Here is a 27343-nt window from a genome sequence, read left to right on the forward strand (position 1 = left end):
CTGTAAGCTTAAAGTCCTCCAATGTCTAGTTCCCAATGAATGATGGGGGCTCTTCAGTTCTTAGATAATGATAGTCAACAGTTATTCTCATGCTAAACACAATCTCTCATCATTTAAAATACTTTCATTTTTGCTTTCAAACAACTGACACTAACAAGGATTCACATATTCCCCATCCAGCTTCCTGTAATGATAATATTTTATAAACTAGGGTATAATATCAAAACCATGAAGGTCACTTTGGTATGATGATATTAACTCCGGGTCTTATTTTGAAGCTAACAGTTTTTACATGTATTATTTTTGGTCTATATGTGGAATGATATGAACTATTATCACAAGAGTTTAAGGAAATTTTAAAATGACCTTTTCCCTTTAGCAGAGATGGTTTCAACTCTGATTGTATATTAGAACCTCATAGATGAGCATCAAAATAGTGACCATGTGACTATGCTTCAGTCCAGCACTTTCAGGCTTTAGTATATGCACAAATCCATGTGTATTGGGGATTGTTAAAAATCTCACTTTGATTTAATAGTGAAAGTTAGACCCAAAAGTTATCATTACTAATAAGGTTCTACAGGATGGATATGATCTATGGATCACATTTGGAATAGTTCACCATACTTTTTGGCCACTAAGATGAACATAAGTGGGTGTGAGGTCTTATACAATATATTTGAATTACTCTGATGATTCTGACATACATCCACATTTAGTGGCTAGTTAGACATGTGATAGAATTGGAAGGTTACCATTCAATCTTCTGTTTACATCATTCTGGGTTATTGCAGTCTCTTCTGATAAGCTATTCGTCTACAAAATAAATCGTGAAGAAATCTTTCTCTAACATGTATATTGTATTCTTATGAAAACTAAACATATCTTGTGTGAACTTTCTTAAGTTGCCCTGCTCCTACTTTAATTTCTTCTCTATATGTAAAAGTCCACTTTGAAACTAAATAAGGAGACACTATACTATTGTTGTCACACACAAACTCTATGAGAGAGATTGCTTCTGCTTTACTCTTTAGTCTCTTCTCAGTGCATTGTTATTTGGTTGCCAAGGCCACAAACACTAGAATGTTCTTTCTTTAACATTTGACAAGATTCTCTTCGGTTCCTGTTCCTTTATATCAAAAAAAAAAAAAAAAAAAACACCTCAAACCTCAAACACTCAAACTACCTTAAATCTGCTGCTATTAAATATATAATGATAGCTACATTTGCACTCATAAATTTCATCTGTGAAAATCAAAGCCATGACCTTCCTTCTCTATAAGGATAATTTAATTCACCAGTTTTTACCATCCCCTCTTTTTCTTTTTAGTGTAATTTAGTCTCTCTTCTAGTAAATCCTCAAACTCTGTAATTCTTCTTGTGTACTTTGAAATGGGCTGATGCCTTTCCCATGTAGAAAAGAGTCCTCAGTTACCCAATGTGCTTTCTTACTTCTTCCATGTCTCCCATTTATAAACAGCTTTTTATATTTATTGTCTTAAAATAAAAGCTGGAAAAGTCACTCATGTTGGATATGGTAGCACATGTTTATAATACCAGCCGTGGGGAAGTTGAGGCAGGAGGATTGTGAGTTTGAAGCCAGTCTTGACTAGAAAGAAAGTGAGATCCTGTTCACTGTTAATGCTCACCTCTGCCCTTCCCACTCCCTTATAGAGCCACTTTAATGTAGACTCTATACATGTACTGATCCAAAACTCAACAGTAACTTTTAAGTACACAATTCATAACTAATGTTCAGTCTTCTTTTTCTTAAAGTCTTGGCAGATATCCATAGTTGAATATTATTAATGCAAAGTGAAAAGAGGACCTCAAACATCTGAAATGGTTTAGCACATAGAGATTTATATGGAGTTTCAATAGGTTCTATCAATTTCTTGGCTTGATTTATTCATTATGTGCACCCTTCTACGCCCTTGGCCAACAAATGTGATCAGCAGACTTGTCTGCGATGTCAGTGAAACCATCCCTCACTTCTATAATGAATTCTGACTCAATACTTTCCTCTCTTCTGTCCTATCCACCTAGGATTTTTTGTTTGTTTATTTCTCTCTAAGTAAATTTTCTACATTTTTAAATTACAAATGTGGTTTTACTTAAGTCACTGTTGCTATAACCTCTGATCTTATTACCCACTAAATTCTTCATGGTAAAAAATTTAATTTCCTCATTTTGACTTCTCACTTTCAGGCTGACCAACCTCCAATTCACATCAGCACCTGTCTGCCAAATCCAGACCTAAATTTCCATCAGCCTTCTGAAGATTTGTAGAGACAGGCTACAGCAATATTTTAAATGGAACATAGCCAACAGCTGGATATTTCCTACCAAATTGACTATGGCAACTGTTTCATTGCTATTAGTAACACAACCCGATTTCCTGCTTTCTATTCACCCAAGCAGGATACTTGTAAACCCAAGTCATCCTTTTCTCTTGATGTACTCCAAGGTCTGGTGATCTGTAAGCCTCATCAATTCTATATGAATATTATGGGCTTACTATATTTAGTATCTGTCTTGAAGTCCATTGGTTCCCAGTGATGTCAATGAGGTCACAAAAATACAAGAAAATAAAACAAAACAAAAAAACCAAAACCAAACCAAAACTACAGAATGTCGCCATATTAAACAATTTTTAATTGGGCAGACTTAAATGTCTTTGTTGTTATTATGGATTTTTAAATTAAATCAACCCAAATTTAATATATCCATTGTTAGAAATCAGAACTATTAAAGTATACAAATAGATGGAAAATTAATAATTGTATTTTGAGATTATTAAAACAAATTTAGTATGATTGTAAAAATCCTTTCTACCTTAGTTTGCTATGGTTGGATCTTTTCAAATTGTTGTTTTGCTTTTTTCTTAACAGAAGAACTTTCTAGAGTCTTTAATATGGCACTGTGTATTCATTATAGGGATTTCTCTTGTTATTTTCCAAAGTTATTGGGGTGCAGGACTTGATTTTATTACAACACCAAGGAAACTTTCCTAGACCACAAATTAGACCATTAGTTTTTGTTTAATCTTATTCCTTCTTCTATAGCTCCCTTAGTTTAAGCCTCCTAGTTTATAGATTTACAGTGGTTCCCAGGATGGAAGAATGAATCTCTCCTTATTTCCAATATCTTGATTAACCCATTTAACCTGTATTCCTATGTAAAAGCTGTCTTTATAAAAGTCTAATAATTGTACTCCCCACAGTTGAAGGCATATTGTCCTTTACTTATGTCCAGGTATTTTATAACAATATTTTATACTTGCTTAATTTATCTATCACTGACTGAACAAAGTTGTGATTTCTATGTGTAACAGTTAAAATTTTCTACTTTTCCCACAAAATCTACCAGTTCTTGCTTTTATATTTTGCTGCCCTGTTGTTAGGTGTATGAATGTACAGGATTTTTGTATTTTCTTTAAGAAATGATTCCTTGATTATTATGAAATGCACCTCTTTATTCTTGATAATTTTTCTAGTTCCAAAGTTAATTGTGCTTGAAATTCATATATCTACTTGAGCTATCTTTAGATTAGTACTGGCATGAAAAATGTTTCCCCATCTCTTTCTTTTCATCCTCTATGAACCTTTATGTTTAAGGCAGGTATATTGTATGTACACAACATATAATTGGTTCTTTTTTTCCATAATTCACTGATAATTACTGTCTTTTACTTGACTGGTTATATATTACTTGACTGGTTATATATGTATATATCATATACACTTTATATTTATATAAACCACATTTGTGTTTAATATTGATATAGTTGTACCAATATCTGCTGTAATTTCAATTTTCTGTTATGTTTCACTTTTCTCTCTTTTCTATCGTTTTTGGTTTTAACTGAGCATTTTATTTTCTCTCTTGTTTTCTTAACTATACTTCCTTTTGAAAAATAGTGGCTGCTCTAAAAAATTTCAATGCACATTTACACTTGACCAAAGTTCACCTTTAAATACAACTATACTGACTCACATGTCCTTCACTTAAAACAGAATATTCCCATTTCCTCTGTCTTGTGACACAGTTGCCATTCATTGCACTTCTCTTTACAACCATTCACACCTTGTTATTGCTTTAAATAAAGAACCTTTAAACAATCCATAAGAGGAAAAAAACTGAAATATTTCCATTAATCTTATTTACTCCTTAATATTTTTTCTGCACATAAATCTGAGTTTTTGAAATATGTTATTTTCCTTCAATGTGAATAATGTTTAACTTCTTGTAAGACAGGTCTGCAGGAAGTGAATTATCTCGGGTTTTCTCTGAGAAATTCTCTATTTTTCACCTTGAAGTATGATTTTGCTGGACATATAATTCTAAGTAGGAGAACAAAAAATTTAAGTAGACAGGCTTTTATTTTTCTTGTCAGTACTTAAACATTTTATTCCATTCTCCTCTTGTTTCTTTTTCTGATAACTAGTGACATTTTTTTTTGTTTCTCTGTAAATACACTACCTTCACCTAAAATCTCTTACAAGATTTCTTCTCTGTCTTAGTTTTCTTTAGTTTGAATATGTTTTGCATAAGTGCAGTTTGATGCGAACTTATTCTTTTTGGTGTTCTCTGAGCTATACTAATCAGTGACTTGCTTCATGACATTAATTTTGGAGGGGCTTTTGGTCGTGGCTATTTTGTTATGGTTACTGCTTCATTTTACTCTCTCAATTATGTATATATTATACCTTTTGATACTGTTCTGCAGTTAGATAGTCTGTTTGGGATCTTGGCATATTTTTCATTATTTTACTCTTTATATTTCTGTTTGTGGTATTTCTATTGAGCTACATTCAAGTTTGTTGATTCTTTGCTGTTATATCATGTCTTCATTTATTTCATATCTTCATTTTGGCCTCAGTATTTTTTTTTTTACTTCTAGAATTTCTTTTTTTATTCATCCAGAGAGTTCCCAACTAGCATTTCTTTTTGATTCACTCAGGTAATTACGAATTTCTGATCATATTACTCATCTGTTCTTGAGTTTGCCTACTTTTCCCACTATAGTCCTTAAATATTAATTGTAGTTATTTTAAATTTTGTCTGACAATTCTAACATATGTCATATCAGTTCAGTTCTGATGTTTCCTTTCTCTCCCCAGACTGAAAATTTTTGAACTACTGGACATTGTCAATTACTAGAATTTGAGATAATAGGCCTTAATATTGAGACTTTATACTAAACTAGTTGCTAGGAATCTTTTTTCTGTTTGTTGTTGTTTGGGTCCCCAACATTTCAAGTTCCCTGATTGTTGTTGTTTTTGTCTTGTTGTTGACTTCTGTCTTCCTTCCATGCATGTTCCAAGACAGTTTGTATCTTGTTGATATTTTAATTATAATGTATTGCTATTATTCTGGAGCATTGTTATATACGGGTAAAGGATGAGCATGTGAAATGTTTCATATTCCTCTAAGGAAATCTCAGTTTTTGAGTGTACTTGTGCCTGTAACCATAACAAGTATTTGTTCAGTGGTCTAGTTTACTGTATGAATCCCTGACTCAAGTTGATTTTTACCACTTTGTTAAGTAGGCTAGTAGAAGACTTTGAAGGGGATCTAGGAACCTAGGATAAAGTTTCAGATACGTACATTCTCAATGTCCGGCCTGGATAAGAGGCTTTTGCTAAAGCCAAGATTAAATGAGTGTTTTGATGATCCAATTTTATAGGAAACAAAATGGACACTCCTAGAGAGTTAACCAGCTTGACCATGAACCTTTATATTGCTCAGAGCCTTATAACAGAACTGTCAGGATCTGAAGCATTGGTTTTTGTTTGTTTGTTTGTTTGTTTTTTGTTTTTTCGAGACAGGGTTTCTCGGTATAGCTCTGGGTGTCCTGGAGCTCACTTTGTAGACCAGGCTGGCCTCGAACTCAGAAAACCGCCTGCCTCTGCCTCCCGAGTGCTGGAATTAAAGGTGTGTGCCACCACGCCCGGCTTGAAGCATTGTTTATTTCATTAGACCCAATTTGGAGCTTACTAAACTCCCTGTCTCTAATAGCACTAAACTTCTCTGTATTACACTAGTTACATGACCAAAATATTCATTTTGTGAATCCCCCAGGGTCTAATCACTCTGGACTGCCTCCATCAACAATCATGTCAGGTTGATGTTACCAAAATCTCCTTTTCATTTCTGATGTTTCTTAAAAATATTCCAACCAATCCCTACACTGCTTCTTGACTATAAATTACCATACTTCCTTGAATTAATAACTGGTCTTGATCTCTCTTCCCTACAATAGAATATGATATCTAATCCTGTACCTATTTCAATGGTTCTGACTGAGTAAGGTCTTTCTTATCATTCACTTAAACTTGCAACTGTCTTCTTTTTGTTTGCACAAAATGACCAGTTTCATTATGAGATTTTCATACATACATATGATATACCAATGAATTTTGGTTGTACCGTGCATAACCCTTATATTACTCCCACTTTCAAATGATTGTCCCCAGTGTAGTTTCATGTAATTGATATAAAAAGTCTAGATTTGGTATATGTGTAGAAATATGCAATTTTATCTTTCCCATTCTGTTTTATTTCATCTAACATGATTATTTCCAGTTCTATCCACTTTCCTGCAAATGTCATAATTTCATTTGTATTTATCTGCATTAATATTTTTTAACATGTGCTGAGTATTGTATCTTCAACACAACTACATAGCTGGCGCCTTGTCTCAGAAATATAGCATGCAGATATTATTTGTTCCTGTTGTGGCCTGATTTGCAATGATGGAACTTTCTATAAAGGCAAAAGTCTTATAATCCAGCATAGAATGTCTCTGATAGAAAGTCCCAAAGTCCCTCTCCCCTCTTCCCCCCTCTGTGTGTGTGTGTAATTTATAGCTATATTGGTTTTTTTTATGCAGTTGAGAATCTTGAGTTAACTATATCATGTGGAGACAGGCAGCTGGGAAAAATGTATTAGTTTATGCTGCAAATCTCTAAAGTTTAGATTTAGGCAGTACTTTGTACAATAGTTAAAATATCATTCAGAATTCACCACTGAACAATAACACTTGCACTCTGCTTATATTTATTGCCTGGTTTCTACAGGGCAAGACTACCATTTTGTAATTAATTAGGAAAGCTAACTGCTATAATGCTTTTATATCAGAAGTCTCAAAATGCATTCCCTGGTCAAAGAGGCACAATACCACTCCAGGTAACTGGTAAAAATACATATCTTCAGGTTCCACTTGAGGAATACTAACTCAGAAAATCATGGTGGAACCCCAGTCTACATTTGGACAAGCTTTCTAGGCTAAAGTTGGAGAGATACTAGCATAAAGAGGCAGTTCTTCCTTCTCTCTCTATCTCCCTCCCTCTCTTCCTTCCTTCCTTCCTTCCTCCCTCTCTCTCTGTTTCTGTCTCTGCTCCCCAACTCTCTCTCTTTCTCTTTCACACACACACACACACACACACACACACACACACACACACACACACACACACACAGGAAGACACAGCAAGGTGCCTCTGGGTCACAAATCCACTATTTTCCTCTAAGCGTACTCAACACATCAGCACCAGCATCTAGTGGAGTTTACAAAAGTGCAGGCTCCCAAGGACTTCAGAAGCACATTGAAACTTGAGTAGTGCTGTTAACCTGCACTTTACAGAGAAGATGGTTTTGTTTGAGGACACAGACAGAGAAAAACAGAGAAGCAGAGGAATCTTCACTGGTGGATTTGTTTTGAACCTAATTATTGCTTTCTTTTAAAATGTTTAAAACCAAATTTTAAAAAGGACTGACCTAAATGATAAAAAAAATCCAGTCAGCAAAAATTTCCAACATTTCAGTTTCAAAAGAATTTTCAATTATCATTTGCCTGACTCTCCTGATCTAGGTCGTTTCTGACAACACTCTTTTGAAGTGCTTGAAGACCTACTTTCCTGGGCAAGATTTCCCAGGGAAACACTCTAGTCATGTAAACTAAGTAAGGGAGAAGAGTTAGTACTAAAACATAACTGAGGGATCCCTTTTCCTGGTAGTCTGCTCACAATTGGAAAAAAGCAGCTTGAAAACAGACCCCCCTGCCTCCTAAAGACTGTTATTTCAAAGGTATCTCCCTGGCTTCTTTTGTGTGCAAAGCTCCTACTAAGCATGAAGATGAGAAGTTCTGAGCCCAGAGAAAATAGCTTGATGAATTGGGATTTCAAACACCTAACCCCATCCACAGCTCTGCCTGCTTAAGAACTTTGTGCAGAAGTTGCTGCTTCCTCAGAGATAGGATGAATCCAATCATTTATAATGACCCAGGTGAAGTCATCAAAGACCAACACACTGCCAGTCTGAGTATTGAGGACATAGATGGAGCACCAATTATTTACTGTTGGATCAAAGATAAACTATGCAATGTGTAGTCAACAGGCAACAATCATCGTCAAAGAGCTGGCACATATGCAGAAATAACAGTTATTTTCAAAGCAAATAGTAATAAAATCACACAATCCACAGAGAGAAATTGTTATACAATGCCTTCACATTATTTATCTCATTATAGCTTTACCTTAAACGGGCAAAATTGATGCCATTGCACCCAGTGTAAACGAGAAGGAATTCAGTGGCTTGTTAGAAGAATGGGAGCTTGAACTTGGCCTTCTTGACTCCAAATCATTCTATTTATAACTGAATCTAAGCCTTGTTTCCCAAAATGTCTGCTGATCAACATCATCAACATTTTCTTAGAACTTGATGGAGATGCAGACCAAGCTGGACATGGTGGCTCAACTTCTAATAGTAGCACTTGTGAGCCTAAGATAGAATCACTGCTTAGGGTTTGAAGTAACCTAGGCTAATGTGAGATCCCAGAGAGTGTCTATAAAAATTCCCCAGTAGAAAGAAAACAAAACAACCTACAGATTAGCAGGTCCCACTCTGGAAGCCATTGAATCAGAATTTATATTTTAGTCCTAGAGTTAAACAATAGTTTTATGAGATGCGTATAAGTTACTTAAAAAGTCTAAGTTCAATCAAGTAAACACTACTCAGTGGATTACTTACCCTTATACAATAAAATCACAAGAACAGAACCAAAAGCCAACAACTCAAACCTTGCAAACTTAAGGTATTAAATGTCAGTGTGTTTGAGCACTTAAATTTGTAGCTATAGAATAATAAAGGACCTTTTTTTCTTGAGACATTCAGAAAGATTTGACAAAGCTCTGACAGTAGTGATGTCAAGAAAGCATCATGGGACAGGCAAAATGCATTTACTTCCAAAGCTGAAAAATTGAAAGTCCTACAGATTTTATTAAATTCACAGAAATATGATGATTTTGTACTGGTGTCATTTCCTTCACTTCATCTCTGTGACTAATATTTTCAGTTATCCTGATTTTCTCTTACAAGGAGTAGGAATAAGTAGCATAAGAATGTAGATCTCTATAACAGTGATGTTATAACCAGGAAAACCACTTGTTCCAGATTTCGAAAAAGAAAAAAAAGTATTTCATTTTTGCATTTGAGTATGGGTGTGGTCAATATTTTGAGACTTACTCCAGGCAAAAAGAGGACATGTGTAGAACGAAGAGTTGATTTCCAGGATACTTGCTGAGAACTGCAGAGCATTCTACCTTCTCCTTTGAAATGAACTCTTTACTGTGGAACTTTATACCTTCCCGAACTGTACACAAATTGGGGTAAGGGTGAGGAGATGGTCAGGTGTTTGATTTTCTAAGGATTTATCCTCACAGATGCTTATCAAGGAATCTGGTCAATGATGAAAAACAAAGAGACACTTAAAGAAATCATGTGAAAAAAAAAACTTATTTGACCTAAATAGGTCAAGAGGGAAGAAGAGTACATTCTCCATCCTCTAAGTCAACAAATACCAATAATTTAATTATTAAGTATTTGCTTCACATTCTGCATTTTGTTAAGATCTAGGAGATATTTATCAGCATCCAGCATTTTTTCCCGTTCTAGAGAAAGTATCAGGGAAATATAGAAAATTAACTAACGCTCTTTACTTATCATGGATGAAATGTGGATGCCAGTCCAAGTCATTCAGATTTAAGGACAAGAAGTCATGAATCTGAGAAAGCCTACAAGGAAAAGTCATGAGAATTGAATCTTAAAGGAAAAGGGGCATTTCTAGGGAGAACAATAGTAAATGTGTTAAGATGCTGGATATGACATGGGGACCTGCAGACTTTTAAGTTCATAATGAGTGGCTAGGCATGAGCCATTTAGATGTGGAGGTTCACCAACTAAAACCACATTATCTGGTTTTGTCTAGGCCTGTTTGGAATAATCTATTCAGAATCTGGTGGTTCTTGAAAAACTGAAGAATAAACAGATGTGCTGTATCATGATTTTAAGCTTCATGAGGGTGAGGTCATAGTCATCTAATTGAGAGAAAGGATGGGTATCATCTAGAAACTGGACCGTAAATCTATAAATGTATAACCCTGGTTAGGTCTAAAACCTCAGGACAGATGTTCTTAGGGTCCCACCCATCTTCTCTCGTTTCACGTGTCTCCACAAGTCAAAGATACTTAGTATAATCACCTGTGTTGCTCTATTGAACCTTTAAAATATCTAGTAGTGGGGACAAATTATGCATATATAAATGTCCATAATTTATTTTCCCTACATGCAGGTGTATCCACTGGAACTGAAGGATAAATATTCAGCTTCTCAGACACTTATTTTCCAGTGTCTCCCTGAGTTGGCCAGTCAGAGTTTGATCCAGGTGCCCACAGTGGACACATGTTTGACAATGTCCTGCTACCCCCTATATTTTGCTCTTATTTCCTTCTTGGCATTTTCTACTTTCACTTCCCAAGACAAATAGCTTTAAAGTAAAGTAATCCTCATCTTGACTGTTCTAGAGCCCATGGTTTCAACCTGAAGTATAAGATCAAACAATTGGAATTTTGTTTTTTGTTTTGTTTTAAAACAGGTTCTTTTTACATAGGCCTGGTTATCCTGGAACTCACTCTGTAGCCCAAGCTGGCCTTGAACTCACAGAGATGTACTTGCCTCTGCCTCCAAGTGTTGGGGTTAAAGGTTTGTGTCACCATGCCCAGGTGAACAATTAGATTTCTTAAATTATCAAAATCAACCTTTTCTGGAGGATTTCTTAGAGAACACATATACACAAATTAGATTCTCTAGTCCCTCATTGCCCCCTTTTGTTCAAAATATGAATTGTGAACTCAAAAGTACAATATATTATGATATATTATTTGGAGCATCCAACATGAAATAACAACCGGTGTTGATTTCCATTTTTCCTACTTTTTAAAGGTTAGAGATTATTCACCTTCCCTGCTGGCCGTTAAATCAGTCTGGCAGGATACCTCATGGTTCTGTGGCCTTCTGAGTATGTGGCAGAGACACAGGCTGTGCTGCAGACAGGCCTGTTTGTTGTGATATACTACCAAGCAGGTGACACCAAAAGTCTGCTTTAAGCTTACCTCAGGTATCAGTCAGGGCTCATATTGAGCCCCCATATCAGGTACCAGATGGTATATCCCACCAAATCAAAGATATCAGCTCAGACTTCCCTAGCTTCTGTTCCAAGGGATGCTGCAACCTCAAGAAAAGAATATTGCTTCTTTTGACTCCCTTCTTATTTATCATAACGGCTTGCCAGCTAAATACTTAATACTAAATACTTCATAGTTCTATGAAGTTTCGAAGTCTGTCTGGTGAATCGTTAAAGGTTCACTTTGGGGTTTATTAGAAATATATTTATCTTTCCTTATGGAAAGAATGAACTTGACTTCCTAAACCTCCTGCCTCCACCTCAAAAGTATTCGAATTAAAGGCAGGCACTTCCATGACTCATGTTCCTCAAATTTAAACGAGAAAAGTTGTGTGGGTACTTGAGATACTAACGATTGAAATTCAGTTTACTAAAAATCCAGTCAACACAGAAAGAGATCTTACTGAAATTATTTCAGTATACCTCCATGAAATGAGAATCAAGTGTCTTCAGTCTCTTAATTTTCCCTAGTACAATTTAACAAGTAGAAGGCAATTTACTGATTTGGCAAATGCAAAAATGCTACTCTTTCAGGCTTGAGATCAATCTTTTCTTAGAGTATGTGCCATCTGGATAACTCACAAAAGCAACTGAACTGCCCAGGGTGTCATAGCACCTGTCACCAAACAAGACACCCAGAGATGTTAAGAGCAGATTCCTGCATCAGAGTCTGTTGAGATGACCTTTACAGTGTTTTCCAAGCTCAAGGTCTTTAATTCTATGTTCCTTGGGTGAAGCTCTGCTTTTGTAGTTTTTTGCAGAACAGCTGGAATAGGCAGCAAAGCGCTGCCTGCTTCTTCTTGACAGATTAACACTCACAGTGGGGTCTTATACTCAGTCAGAAAAATCCTGTTCTAAGTGGGCAAGTGCTATAGATTAAAGCTTCAGGCACACCGATAATGGGCACTTTACTATCGCCAAGTCTCAAAGGCTACTATCAAGTCAGCAGCTTTGTCATTCAAGACATTGGACTACATTCAGTTCCTCAGGTTCCCCTTCAGCAGGCGTGATCAGCGTATAATGGAAAAAGTCATGGGAGAGGGCAGGATAACTACACCCTTGGAAGATTAGAATGAAAAATCTGGTGTGTGCCCAATTGCCAAGCCAGCACCATCCCACAGGTCAGAATATTTGCCCACAAAGTTCAATAAGACTTTTCGGTGTGAATTTCTCTTTGGCATTTTCTCCATTAATCAGTATAGCTGAAAAACATCCCAATAAACGCAAAAACACAAAGAAGAGTGTTTCTCTAGCTTGACATGATTGTCATCTGTAGCCAAAAAATACCTTGGTTTGGAGGCCTATTACGTGATGCATTATAGAATTCTCAACAGTGTCTCTGTCCTCTACTCACTAAATATCATTAGCAAAATGTCTTCACCATCATTATGACAAGAAGGAGCAGGAGGAGGAGGAGGAGGAGGAAGAGAAGAAGAAGAAGAAGAAGAAGAAGAAGAAGAAGAAGAAGAAGAAGAAGAAGAAGAAGAAGAAGAACAACAACAACAACAACAACAACAACAACAACAACGATGATGATGATGTGATGACATCAATAGTGTTTGTTATTCCTTGGATGGGTGCACAGTCATTTTTAATTAAGAATTACTGCTTTATGGATTATTTTAATAGCACTGACATCCTTAAATGACCATGGTATCAGACTTTTAGAATACTGTGTAAGAAATTTATATGTGCAGTAATAGTAAAATATAAATATTTTAGGCATAATGGACACCACACAGTTCCTATCATATGTTTTTTTTTTGTTCTGTTTAAAATATTTTTAAATATAAAACTATTTGGCTAAAAGATAGATTATAACTTCTTATGGCAATTTACATAAGCTGGAATTTTCATCTAGTGGTCAGAGTCTTTATTACCCTAAGCTAGTGGTTGTTTAGCCCTTCTGGGAATGTCAGAATCAAATAATTCTAAATTAAATTCCATTAACCTTGTTCAAAATTTATTTCTATCAAAAGTACTTAAACATGAACAACTTAAGTAAAATGGAAACTCAATATTTGATCCAAGTGAGATTCCCTAGTAAATGAAACAAACACATCTTTAGTGAGAATATGTTCTTTCTCTGGCATGGAACTAAATATTCTGCGGGGCTTTCTTTGCAGATGTGGAAATACTACATAATACAAAGGAACTTGTCATAATTAGTTTGAAAGCCACAATACATTTTGATTTGATTGCAGAGGTTATCAAGAGAAGAAACATGCTTTTTGCTTGAGAACTGCTGGTAAAGTTATAAAAATTAAAACATCATTTACAAGATACATTTCACAGTAGCTTCTATGGAATTTTCTTTACCTATTGCAGGAAAGCTTTAGTAAGTGCGAAAATGTCTATTCAAGTATTTACTGAATATCAAATATCTGCCAGTCGCTGTAAGTGATCTAGGCTAGACTATACCTGGACCCTGCCAGAGAACAAGAACTTCACCATGAAAACAGCCATGTTCATTCACCCAGTAAATTTCAGTTTAGAATTTTGTCTTCAATTTTTTATCTATTGATAACTAAAAATAATGCTTTGCTTTGGGTATTTGAAATGCATATATGTATATGTATATATATATATGGCTAAGTTAATTAATATATATGTGTAAATATAAATATATAAATATATTCATTGATATCAGAGAAGATTGGCCAAGAAAATAACCTTATTTTCCAATTAAACTAACAGTATAAAAGGACATTTAAAGACTTTGGTCAAATATACTTCATTTTGATAATTTTAAAAGGTCCATTTAAAATCATTCAAGTAGTTTATAATATGAAAAACAGTTAAAGGGAAAGCCATATTGTGAAAAATCACACTAGGATATGAATCCAAATCTGTGTTCTAGTTCTATCTTTGTATTTCTTCATGGATACGTCAGTTAACTTCTAAAGAATATCATGCCCACTTGTAAGATGGGGTAACAGTACTTTTTTTCAATATATTTAAACATATATTATGCCTTTAACTTGTAAGTGGCCTAAAGATGATCAGAATATCCTGAGGTGTCAGCTATGCCAATTCTTCTCCCTACATGGATAGTTGCAGAATAAATTCAGTATTTTCTTGGCCGTAGCCTGGATTAATTAAAAATGGGGACATCTTAAATGTCTTCTTATATAATCATGAAAACATTTATCAATATAGGCCCTTCTTTGAAAGTTGCCGGGATGAATATTGTTGTTTTTATGTTGACAATATAAGGAGCTGAATTTAATTTTGTAGTGAAATAAAAACTTTTGAAGATCAGTATTTATTTAAAGGGGCTCAAAACTGTTGAGGCCTTCTTAGCATCATTAGCGTCCATCCACTTCTGCATAAAATTATAACCCTGTCTTGCAGCCTTCAGAGGAAACTATTGCTGAAGAATGTCATCTCCCACATAGTATAGGGTCAAATTATTTACTACAGGGTCACAGTAAAATAATCACATCACTTTCACAAATTTGAGAAAGCACCTTTGAACCAGGATCAATGTTATTTTCAAGCAGAATTTTTCCTGTTATTCTTTTAACTACATTTTAAAAGTCAACCTTTTTTTGTCATAACTACCTTTAGTCTGTAATTTTTTTTGTCAACAAGTAGCTGTTTTAATATATGAAGAACAGTATCCTTCATTGAATAGTATTATGCAAAGAAAAACATTACACTTGAATTGCCTTATGCAGTCCTACAAGTTGCTTCCTCCAGTTTGGCAGCACCCAGAAAACTCAAGCTCTGCTCAAGCTCTGCCCACTCATTTAACTTCAAATGAGATGCTATAAAATACCCAGGGGCTTTTAGTTGTAGTGTATAATGTTAAAAATCTGTAGTGTTGTCCTTGGTGCTAATAACAAAGTATTAGAATCACACTAGTAGTGGCAGTAACAGTAAGAATTTCATTCCCAATATCTTTTGCAAAGGACAAGTCATAATGTCTCTAAATGGAAAGGGGGGGGGAGCTCACTCCCACACTTTACATTACCATGACTACTGAAGAACCATTTTTTTTTCTATCCCCCTGCTCCTTACCTAACAAATCTAGGGGGTGAGTTGAGTGTATAAAGAATAAAATGGATACCCAATTTATAGATCAAAGGCATTTCCTATGTTTCATAAGTATGCATCACTATAAACTATAAACTATATGCACTGATTGAATAGAGAGCTGTCACTTCGAAATGATTTTCTGACCACTATTTGACTTTGATTTGTTTTTACCCATATACCCAAACCATGAAAAATCATCCCATTTTTTTTTGAAACAGTCCACTGACTTCAAGACTGTCCTTTGACATGTAGGCAGAGCCAGCTTCTTTCTCTCCAGTCCCAGCCTTTTTATAATATGCCCTCCCTTTTTTGTCTTGGACTGATTAAAACCAAACAGAAAAGAACATAATTGCAAAAATATCTGATTTGCCTGTTGATGTCTCATTAACCTTGACAGTGAATGTAACTAGTGACTGCCTGTCACAGTGGCATGATGGTGTGTTAGAGAGGGAGAAAAAAAGCCAATGGAAACATCTCAGAGGGAAAAATCCATGGATAAACAACTTAGTAGATCATCTACAAAACATGAAGCATTTCCAAATGCCCAGACTTGCTCCATTATACTTTCCTTAAGCCTGTGACAGTTCAACTACACACATTCTTGATAAAGCATTTCTAACAGTATTTATTTATCTGTATCTCAATAGATGCTCTGAAGTTTTGGGGGTGAAAACCCACTTTGATGTTGAAAAACAACCTCAGGGGGTGGGGTGGGGAGCATTTCAAGACTAATGTTGATAAGGTTCTGCCATAAGTGAATATGTCTAGTGATTTGTGTGCCGTTAAAAAAAAAATACCACAAGCCACTCAATGTGAAAATGTTCTAATTCCAGTCAGTCCCCAGCCAGATTCCTCCTTTACTAATTGCTGGTGGATAGTATGTCAACAAACAGAGAGGGAAACAATAGAGGAAAACGAGCTTCTATCTAGGGACACAGGGTTACCTGGAGAGGAAGAGACAGAGTAAAGAATTTCCCAGGTTCTCTAGTAGATTCCCTTTGGGAAAAGGAGGAATCTAACCTTCCACCAGACCCAGAGACCCCACAGGAAATCAGCACTTTCCATTTCTTCAGCATCTCAGCTGGGACTGGGTCCTGCCCCACCCCCTCCCCAGCAGAAGCTGAAGTAAACAAACCCCATAGTCTCCACCTAGATTCACTCTCCCTTTTCATTTATTTTTTCTTTTTTTTTTTTTCCTCCTATGATCTCTTCACTTTTCCATTTCCAGTCCTCACTCCTTGGCTTTTCTTAGGAACTTCTTGAAAGTTATCACCTTTAACCTCACTTTTCACAGCAAATTCCCACCTCGGGCTGATGGCACAAGTGGGCAAGTGGTTTCTGTTCTGTGTTCCTGAGATCTTCTTGGGGTCACATCCTGGCTCCTAATCTCCGGGCTTTGGATCTGCCCTTCAACCACGCGTTCAAAAAAAGAAAAAAAGAAAAAAGAAAAAAAAAGAAACAATAAAAGTATATCAACCTGTTCTGTCTTTCCCCAAAGAAGTTGCGTTTAAGTGGATTGAAAGTACTGTGAAAGATGAAATAACTGTGAGTTACAAGCACCATTTCCTACTCTCAAACACAGACATGGCTACCTTGATCCTGGAAGAGTGGTCTGGTGGCCGCCCCGGTCCTCATCAGGAACCGCACTTTGGTTGGGGGTGGGTGGGTGTTATTTTCCTCACCATGCCAACTCACAGTCCTCTGTCCCTTACCTACTACCCACAGCAACCTATCCAAAAACAATTCGGGTGCAGCGACTAGAGGAAAAGAGAAGAAAAAAAACGGGAACAGAGAATGGTGTCTTTGAACCTCACCTCCCTCCTCCTGAATAGTATTCTATTCTCAAGTAGCGGGACTTTCTTGAATGTATTCTCTTGTTCCGCTTCTTCTTGGCCCAGTTAACCTAAAGCCTCCCTGCCCCCAAGCCCACTGCGACCAAAACAAGCGCACTAAAGCACCGTAGTCGCCGCCGCCCCAACTGTTGCAGCAGCTGCGGGGTTACGGCAGAGGCGGGGAGGGCAGGGCCCAGCCAGGACCCGGACCTGAACGTTTCCTGCCTCCGAGACTCTGAGACTCTAGGTTGCTGCCTAGGGGCGCGCAGTGCAGAGGAGCCCCCGTGGGAGCCACTGCCCGGGACACTAGAGGTGGCTTCTGAGCCGGGACCCCGCGCGGAACCAGCACAGCCAGAGCAGCCGCGGCGCCAGGGGCTGCCAGAACCCGCCCTGGTCTCACCTTTAAGATCAGGTCCGTGTGATGTTGGTCTAGCATGTTGGCTTTCTGGTAGGAGGTGACAATGACCCGGCCGTAGCGCCCAGGGGTCTGCAGGTCCGAGTAGAGCCGGTGCTTGGAGCGGTTGACCGGGAAGAGGCTGTTGACTAGGTTGCGCTCGATCTTGGCTAGGCTGTGCTGGGGCGCCAGCAGGTGCTCCACGCTCTCTTCGACCTGGTAGCGGCTGAAGCTGGCGCCGAGCAGGATGGAGATGAGCACCGGCGCCGAAGCAAAGAAGACCGGGTGACTGGCAATGAAGTGGCCAAGCCGGGAGAAACACGTCCTCAAGCCCCTGTGCAGAACCTGCCGCAGCATCCTAGAGCAGAGCGGGCGCGGGAGGAGGGCGAGGCGCACGCTCGGCGCGGGCTCGGGCGACGGCGGCGGCGGCGGCGGCGGTGGTGGTGGTGGTGGTGGTGGCGCCCGCAGCGGCGGCGGCGACGGCGGCGGCGGCGGAGGCAAGACCCTGAGCTCTCCTGGAGCCGCGGCACCACCATCGGGGAGTCCCGCGCCGCGCCTCGGGAGGGACCCCTCCGGCTGGAGACACGCCCTCCTGCCCGCTGCCGCGCCTGCCCGGAGAGCCCCCCAGCTTGGCGGCCTCCGCGCCGCCCCCACCCCGCCCTACCCGGGGCGACCTCCCCACCCCCCGCCGGCTCCCAGCCTGGGGGGCGACACGCGACACTGCCGCGTTCCCGCTCAGAGCGGGCGGGGCTGGGAGCGGCCCCCGCGGCTCCTCATGACCCCACTCACCGGATCCCCGAAGCCAACGACGGGATGGCGCGGAGAGCGGTGGTGGTGGTGGCGCTAGCGCCAGAAGACTCTGCGCGCCAGCCTGGAACACGAGGACAGAGAATTCCAGGCTACACCCAGTCCCCTCCTCTCAGTGTACTCCCCCTCCCTCAGCTTGGCCGGCCAAGCGGGCTCACCCCCTTCCCCTTCCCCTGGCCTCCTCTGGGGAGACTCAGAGATAAATAAAGAGATGTCCCGGATTTTTCAAACAAAATAAAGTATAAGAGTTCTCCCGTTAGGGGGTAGGGTGGGGGTGTCGGGCAGACCCGCTTTGAGCCAAGTCTCTTCAGACGCGGAAAGACGCAGGCTGAAGACTGCGTGCGCCCCGGCTCTTGCCAGGCTCAGGTGGTGGCGCGCACTGGCTATTACCGAGAGGGGGTGGGGAACCGAGACGCTCGAGCATGGAAATCACGCCTCCTCCCAAGTAAGAGCCTTTTAAGATCTCCCCAACACTGCAGCTCCAGGGGCACCACAGGGGACCTGTGTGCATTTGGAGGCTGTCCACCCCAAATGTGTTCTAGGACAATCTTCCTCCCAAGTCCCAATTTTAGGGTCGCTCCAGAGTGGATTGAACTGGGCAGTGGTGCAATCCCTTCACCACTCTCTCCACCCTGTCCCCCAATAAGAAAAGTGCTGATAATGACACTCGGTCAGTCCATGGAACTGTCTGTCTCCAGGCTCCTCTTTTCCCTCCCTGCCTTTTTTTTCCTCCTCCTTCTCCTCCTCCTCTCTCTGTCGTCATTGGCAGGTCTGGGGGATCTGGTGCGGTGGAGCTGGTGCGGGCCCCCCTGCGGGTGTAGACTGGGAAATGCTGGTCGGGGAGTCAGTACTTAACCCCCTTCTCTCACTCCACCTGCTCCTCCTCCACGCGCGACAGTGTGCGAGTACGGGGACCCTTATATCAGAACAAGAGATGTACTGGTCTCTGAGTATGTCGAGCCGCAGGGGGCGCGGGGGAGCCAGAGGGGCTCTGAAGGCTTGGCAAAGTTGGGCTTGTGCGTGTGTGCGCCAGCCATAGCTAGCAGGCAGCCACTGTGGTTCCCCCTCGCACTTCCCCTCGGGAGATTTCCCGAGAAGGCGGACGCTGGCTTCGGCCTGGGACAGACCTGCGGCGGCGGGAACGGCCACGCACAGGTACAATTTAGCGCGTTTATTTGCGCGCTCCGAGCCCCGGGGTCCGTCCATTGGAATGCAGACAGAGTGGGATCCACGGAGTCTGGGTCACTGATGCTCCCCGTCCTGCCAGGTTGGGGTGGGAACCAGAGCACAAAGAAGGGTCCTCAGGTTCACAGCTCCAACAGCTTAGTCAGCCCACTCCACACCGCTGGTCTGTTTGCTCGACCTCTAAGTACCAAGGGTCAAATGGGAAGTGGCTGTGGCAGTAGGAGCGGTCCCTTGAGTGTGCCACACAACTGAGCATGGACATGCATATTAATCAAAGCAGAAAGAAGAGGGAAGAGTGGGGGAGGAAGAGGAGGAGGAGGAGGAGGAGGAGGAGGAGGAGGAGGAGGAGGAGGAGGAGGAGGAGGAGGAGGAGGGAGTTAGGGAGAGATGCAGACTGAGCCAGAGATAGAGAGAGCCAGAGAGCCAGACACAGACACTTCAAGACAGCTCAGCAGGAGTGGGAAAAAGCACCTGAAAGAGGCATTTTCCTAAAATCCCTGTCCCCTAGACTCCCCAACACCCTCTACTTCTCAAACTGAACTTGAGAACTTGTGCATTGGAGACAAAAAAGTCCTGGACCTTGAAATCCTTTTTTTTTTTCTTCTTCTTTTTTTCTTGTTCCTTTCCCTATATCACATCTATGTTCCTTCAGCAATGGCTACAACTGCTGATCTGTCCACTCTGGGGACACACTTGTCCAGTTCAGCCCGAGATTGTTTCCTAGGTTCTTCCACCTGTCTCTTGCTGATTTTCTCTTTGCCTGTCCCCGCTTTTCGCCACCCAGCTTTCTTTCCCAAGGCTCCTCGGGACACCCAAGCCCCAAAGCTTCTAGCCAACATCCGCCTTTCACTCTATATTGCCCTTCTTAGGAAGGATTTACGGAGCCGGCTAGAAATTCCCCTGCCACATTCCATTTGTGCCCTTCCCCCAGCATCTTAATTTCAGCTCCCTGAGATGCTGCTGCTCTGCAGCGCTTTGCTGATTCACGATGATCGCGGAGCAAAAAGCCTCATTGACTTGTGCCCCTGCAAGCGCTGAGGTAGCACAAGTTCCTGCAAGGGCATGGGTGTTGGGAACCCCCTCCCCCGCCCCCTCACACTGCTGAGGTGCTAAAACGCAGGGTGGCTGCCCTGAGTAGCTCTTAGTTCTGTGAAAAAGAGAGAAGAGTGCACTAGGTGGGAGTGGCAGCAGGAATATTAGGAACCCAGCTCATTTCCACTAAACTAATTCCAGTTGGTGGGTGGGCACCTGTCAAGAGACCTAACATCTGTCTTTGTTACATATACACTGGTGCTGTATACCGCTGGAACAAAAGTAGGAGAACAGAAATCAAGTCTACTCGGGAAGCTTTAACATTTGGGAGAAGCTCTTATCATTTTGAAATCTTTGTCTTTCCAAATAGTTCCCTCACAACCTTGCTTAGCACTCATCCCATTTGTCTTTGGTTTGTTTGTTTGTTTGTTTTAATGTCAACCTGTATGCAGACTAAAGAACCAGTGCTCTCTCTGCAGTGCCTAGGCTGAATATTAGAGCAGGAGACACTGCAATGCCCAGCTGTCCTGGGTGGGATAGATCAGTTTCTTTGAGACCAAGACATTGCCATCTCACTCTTCCAACTCTTCTTGTCTAGCCCAAGGGCGAACTTCTACCTTTCCTGCTTTGATGCAGAGATAAAGCTTCCTGATACTGAATCTTCAGCTATCTTTTACTATTTAGACAATACAGTTAGTATTGTCTAAATCAAGCTAAAAGAGATGTGAAGGGGAAAGAGGAAAGGAGAAACGCAGGAGAGGAGAAAGTGTGCCTTTCTCTCCGTGTGTGTGTGTGTGTGTGTGTGTGTGTGTGTGTGTGTGTGTGTGTTGTGCACTGTTTATCTACACTTAGCCTTCTAGGGAAGCATTGCTATTTCTAAAGATTTTGGTTTGTATTTGGGACAGTAACACTGGGAACCGAGCTTCTATCACCATTCATAGATGATTTCTTTATTTGATTAAGTATTGGTGCACATTAATGTACAATTTAGAAAATAATAAAAGAAGGAAAACACCTTTTTGCCACTGCCTTTGAAGGTAACCTCTGTTAAAAATTACTTGCTACATAAACACAATAGTGAAGTAAGTCTGTAGCATTTATAGCTATGGAGCTGAAACCTGCTCCACTCCTTACTACTGCCCATTTATTAGGTGAATAAACTTATCCTTTATTTCAGTTCTCTTTTCTGGGAAGTGGGAATAATAATAGAATATACTCCATGGAGTTCCTGCAATAATTTAAGTAGTTTAGAAGGATATAAAGTGTTTAATATAGTACTTAAAATATCACAAACACCCAAGAAATGATAACAATTATAATTAAAGTTTTTTTGTGTGGGTGTGTGTGAGAGAGGAGAAAGAAAATCACTCTCTGATTCTAGGAACTGTCCTAGTGTTTACAGATGGCCTTGATGTTGATAAGAGCTGGTCTGGTACTACCATCTAAGCTTTGGTGTTCTCTTTGTGAACATAAACCATTTCCCAAAACACAAATGTCAAATAAGAGCATTGTGTAACTGGAATGGATTAAGACCAAATGAGGACAACTCCATAATCATGTCTGAACACAGACAAAACATGAATCGTGTCTAGCCCACAATAAGTGAGCAAAAAGGACATTAGTCTAGTTAATCAAATTGACTATTGTGGTCTTTCAAAAACAAATCAGTTAAACTATTATCCTAACCCCTCTCCAGATAAAGGCTAATTAAAACGCCCACTCAAGAAACTATTCCTGCACGATGACTGACCTAAACTGTCAAACCATATAATGAACATCTATTTTCTATGTAATACTTTCTTATTGAATTGTCCCTTAGATCTCCATAATAAAATGCAGCCTGTAGTAGTGTAGTCCTGGTGGTGTTTGGCATTGAAATATATGCATATTGTTTATATGTTCCTTTTAAACATTAAGGATAGCAAGTATGGGTCATTATTTTTCTATTAAAAGCATGAACATTTCCTCATGTCAATTAATATTGCTAAAAAGATCCTAATAATGCTATAGAATTCCTTCATCTAACTAAATTTTATGAGAAGAGTTTAAAACAATTCTGTTATAAATAACACTAAATGGAAGATCTGAAGATTGTGTTCATAATGTATAATCTCTGACTGTTCTTCTGTTTATTTTTAAGATCAAGTATCCACCACTACATTTTAAGTAGAATGTTCCTAACAAATGTTAGTCTCTCTTTCTGCCCTTCTTTTCCTTTCCTTTAATTTCCCTTCTCTTCCCTTCCTTCCTGATCTTTTCTTTTCTCTTCTTACAGTTAGGCCCAGATACTTGGGTTTTAGTTAGCTATAGATATAACCAAGTTGATAACCAAGATTAGTCATTGCAATGACCAACAGCAACTAGAGGAGAAAATGGTTTATCTCACTTACAGTTCTACATCACTGTCCATCATCAAAGGAGTCAAGGAGGCAACTCAAGAAGGTCAGAGATCTGGAGGCAGGAGCTGACATAGAAGCCAAAGATGAATGCTACTTATTGGCTTACTCCTCATGGCTTACACAACCTGCTTTATATAGCACTTAGAACAATGAGCCCAGAGTGGCAAAACCCACAGTAAACTTGGCCCTTCCACATTAGTTATCAGTCAAGAAAATGCACTATAGATACATGCTTGCCCATAGGCCAATCTGTTTGGCAGACATTTTCTCAATTGAGGTTTCTTCTTCTAAAATGACTTGTGTAAAGTTGACATAAAACTAACGAGCATAACATCTAAGGTCAGTTTAAACTTGTGGATGAAAGGAGAATATGGGCATGGAAACTCTAATATCTATTTAAGATGAAAATACACGTTATTTTTAACCATATTGTGTAAGTTTTTATTATGGCATATTGTTGTAATTGTTCTAGTTCACCATTCATTATTATCACATTTTTATTGATTCTAATTTGTAGTTTAAACTGTACCATGGTTATTCATGCATAGGAAAAGGACAGAAGGGTTTGATAGTGACCATGGTTCATATCTCCACAGGGATTCTTAGATCACATGCTCCATCAGTGAGACAGAACTTCAGAACTTCCATTTTGTTTTTGTTTTTAAACATATAATATATTAAATATATAATAATATATATTTTACTTGATAATAATTTTCATGAATATCTTCTGATGATTTTCTTTCCCCCATCTCTTTCTAGATACACTCCTATTTTCACCTCTCTCTCTCTCTCTCTCTCTCTCTCTCCTTCCTCCTCTTTTTGGAAAACAGACAAACAAAAACAATAACAAAAACAATGAAACAAAAAAAAGCAAAAGAAGAATAAACACACACACACAAACATGCACACAAATGCAAAACTCATAAAAACACAAAATAAAAGACCATAATATACAAGCAGAAGACAAATAAGAAAAAAGTGTCCAAAAGAAGGAATAAGAGACAAAGAACCTCCAAAAAATACCACTGACTTAATTTTGTCTTGGCCATCTACTGCTGGACATGGTGTCTGCCCCTAAGTGTGGTTAATAAACCCAATGAGATAACTTTGGAGAAAACTCTCCGAATCCTCAGAGAAGGAATTTGATAGAGACATCCCATTTAGGGCAGAGAACTCCAAAGTTTCATGCTCTACCCATTGTCCAGTTTTGGGTCTACTTTAAGAGGAACTTTCTTTAATGATGGCTGAGTGGAGCATCATTTGATCTAACGGTATAGCATAAGAGACACATTCTTTTTTTTCCATTTTTATTAGGTATTTAGCTCATTTACATTTCCAATGCTATACCAAAAGTCCCCCATACCCACCCACCCCCACTCCCCTACCCACCCACTCCCCCTTTTTGGCCCTGGCGTTCCCCTGTACTGGGGCATATAAAGTTTGCGTGTCCAATGGGCCTCTCTTTCCAGTGATGGCCGAGACTAGGCCATCCTTTGATACATATGCAGCTAGAGTCAAGAGCTCCGGGGTACTGGTTAGTTCATAATGTTGATCCACCTATAGGGTTGCAGATCCCTTTAGCTCCTTGGGTACTTTCTCTAGCTCCTTCATTGGGAGCCCTGTGCTCCATCCATTAGCTGACTGTGAGCATCCACTTCTGTGTTTGCTAGGCCCTGGCATAGTCTCACAAGAGACAGCTACATCTGGCTCCTTTCGATAAAATCTTGCTAGTGTATGCAATGGTGTCAGTGTTTGGATGCTGATTATGGGGTGGATCCCTGGATATGGCAGTCTCTACATGGTCCATCCTTTCATCTCAGCTAAAAACTTTGTCTCTGTAACTCCTTCCAAGGGTGTTTTGTTCCCAATTCTAAGGAGGGGCATAGTGTCCACACTTCAGTCTTCATTCTTCTTGAGTTTCATGTGTTTAGGAAATTGTATCTTATATCTTGGGTTTCCTAGGTCTGGGGCTAATATCCACTTATCAGTGAGTACATATTGTGTGAGTTCCTTTGTGAATGTGTTACCTCACTCAGGATGATGCCCTCCAGGTCCATCCATTTGGCTAGGAATTTCATAAATTCATTCTTTTTAATAGCTGAGTAGTACTCCATTGTGTAGATGTACCACATTTTCTGTATCCCTTCCTCTGTTGAGGGGCATCTGGGTTCTTTCCAGCTTCTGGCTATTATAAATAAATAAGGCTGCTATGAAGAGACACATTCTTATATGTATAGGATTGTTGTGCAAATGTTTGCTGATTAAACATCCAGGTTTTTAAAGATGTTCTGCCAACTTAGGAGGATCTCCATGTCGTCATGAGTCCTTTGGAGTGATTCATTATGACATAAGGAAAAGTTCATACAATATCATTTTCCTTCATAAACAAAAACTCTGAGTTGAGAGGGTTCTCCTTCCTGTATTGATTCATTGATAAGAATATTTTGTTTCCTGGATATCCTGGAGGAGTTAGGGGAAGGACTGAAGAAGCTGAAGGGTTTTGCAACCCCATAGGAAGAACAATATAAACCAAGCAGACTCCCCCCTCCCACAACACCGAGCTCCCAGGGACACTAACCAAAGAGTACACATGCCCCCATGGCTCTAGCTACATATGTAGCATAGGATTGCAGTATCTGGCATCAATTGGAGGGGAGGCCTTTGGTCCTGTGAAAGCTCAATGCCCCAGCATAGGGGAATGCTAGGGTGGTGAAGCAGGAGTGGGTGGGTGGGTGGGTAAGCAAGGGAAGGGGGAATGGGATAGGGGGTTTTCAGAGGGGAAACCAGGAAGGGGGATAACATTTGAAATGTAAATAAATAAAATAACCAATAAAAATTAAAGAAAAAAGAATATTTTGATATATATCATTTGTGTATCTGTGCTTATTTTATAAAGCATTTTGCTTTTAGCAGTTTCAGATGGCTAGGCTAAAATCTTTTAGCTTTTATCTCCTAATAGAATGTGTTTACATGATCTTCACATTTCAAACTCCTTCATTTCTTCAAGGTTCTCCTAATATCCAGGCTCATATATCTAATAAGTCTTTTCAGAGCACACCACACCAAGATCAAATAGTTTAACTCTTAAATAATTTTATGCAAATTCTGTCAGTAAGAAAGGCAGTACTATGGTTGGCAATTAGGAGAGCAGACAGAACTTCTTTTCTCTTGGCAAATTTGTAGTCTAATTAGGTTGAATGAGTATAAATAATTAAAATATAAATTACTGTAAAATAGTGACAGAGATGAAGCTCCATGCTACTAGTGTGTATGGGCTCAAAAAAAGGCATAGGTGGGAGTGAAGATATAGTCCAGCACAATTGTACACACTGAGGCATATATTTTATTTGGTTTGTTTCTGACATTAGAATACCCTTAGCCCAGAGTTAGCATCACTTTTATTATTTTGAGCTCCTTGTGTATTTAATGCAACACAATATTTTTATATAATATTTCTGTTCTCTTAACATAGTTTCAATTTTCTAATAGCCCAGGATCTTACCTTGAACTTTAAAATTTTACATTCATATCCTCAGTGACAGGACTTGTCAAAGAGAAGGCTTAAGTAAATACATATTAATGGTGAAGTAAAGTAAAGTGTATGAATTGGCCATATTATTTGAGCATATTGATATATTTAAACAATTGATTCCTGAAGTTTCTTCACTTGATCCAGTAATAGATGGGTTTTAAAAAGAATACTTTAACAATTCTGACTTTACATGTCTAAAACATGTTTATCTACATAAGAAATTTAGGCTATAAACAACATGGATAGGGGTGCTCATTTTAACAAACCCCTTAAATTGGATGAGCATAATTTAATATGCAAGTAAATGTTGCAAGTAATCAATGAACATCTTTCCATTAAGCTAAGGGTGAATGCGACATTGATGTAGACACATTTTACAAAGAACAATTTGAAGCACTGAGCATATTGAAAGCAGAAAAGTGTACATGAATTTCAAAAATAATCTTGAACTCATGTGAGTGGGCAGGAAATTGAATTTTAGTGCACATCCGCTTTGATAGCCTTTTGGTCATTGGATTGAGATATTTGAGGTCTCCTCTGTTCTCATTTTTTAAAAAATAGTTCTGCAATTTTGAGCTTGGTCAAATTCTTTTT

General features: G+C 39.3%; 1 protein-coding gene and 1 long non-coding RNA gene across 7 annotated transcripts in view; one reads left to right on the plus strand and one right to left on the minus strand.

The window, feature by feature from the left end:
- Window positions 1-19008, minus strand: part of Ptchd1 (patched domain containing 1) — a 54435-nt gene extending 35427 nt beyond the window's left edge. Inside the window, exons 1-3 of one of the 6 annotated variants that reach the window (XM_006528793.4) lie at window positions 18886-19008; window positions 18581-18662; window positions 17798-18023 (exon numbers count right to left, since the gene is read on the minus strand). In XM_006528793.4, the coding sequence (XP_006528856.1) occupies window positions 17798-17833 (36 nt within the window). In that variant the 5' untranslated portion in view covers window positions 17834-18023; window positions 18581-18662; window positions 18886-19008. The other 5 variants (XM_011247812.3, XM_030251297.1, XM_030251296.1 and 2 more) reach the window with 5 other exon arrangements.
- Window positions 19009-19373: 365 nt separating this feature from the next.
- Window positions 19374-27343, plus strand: part of Gm15155 — a 437537-nt gene continuing 429567 nt past the window's right edge. Inside the window, exon 1 of the long non-coding RNA XR_387096.4 lies at window positions 19374-19753. This is a non-coding gene — a long non-coding RNA (predicted gene 15155). The remainder of the gene's footprint in view (window positions 19754-27343) is intronic.

Source organism: Mus musculus, chromosome X, assembly GCF_000001635.26.
Source record: "Mus musculus strain C57BL/6J chromosome X, GRCm38.p6 C57BL/6J".
Classification (NCBI taxonomy): domain Eukaryota; kingdom Metazoa; phylum Chordata; class Mammalia; order Rodentia; family Muridae; genus Mus; species Mus musculus.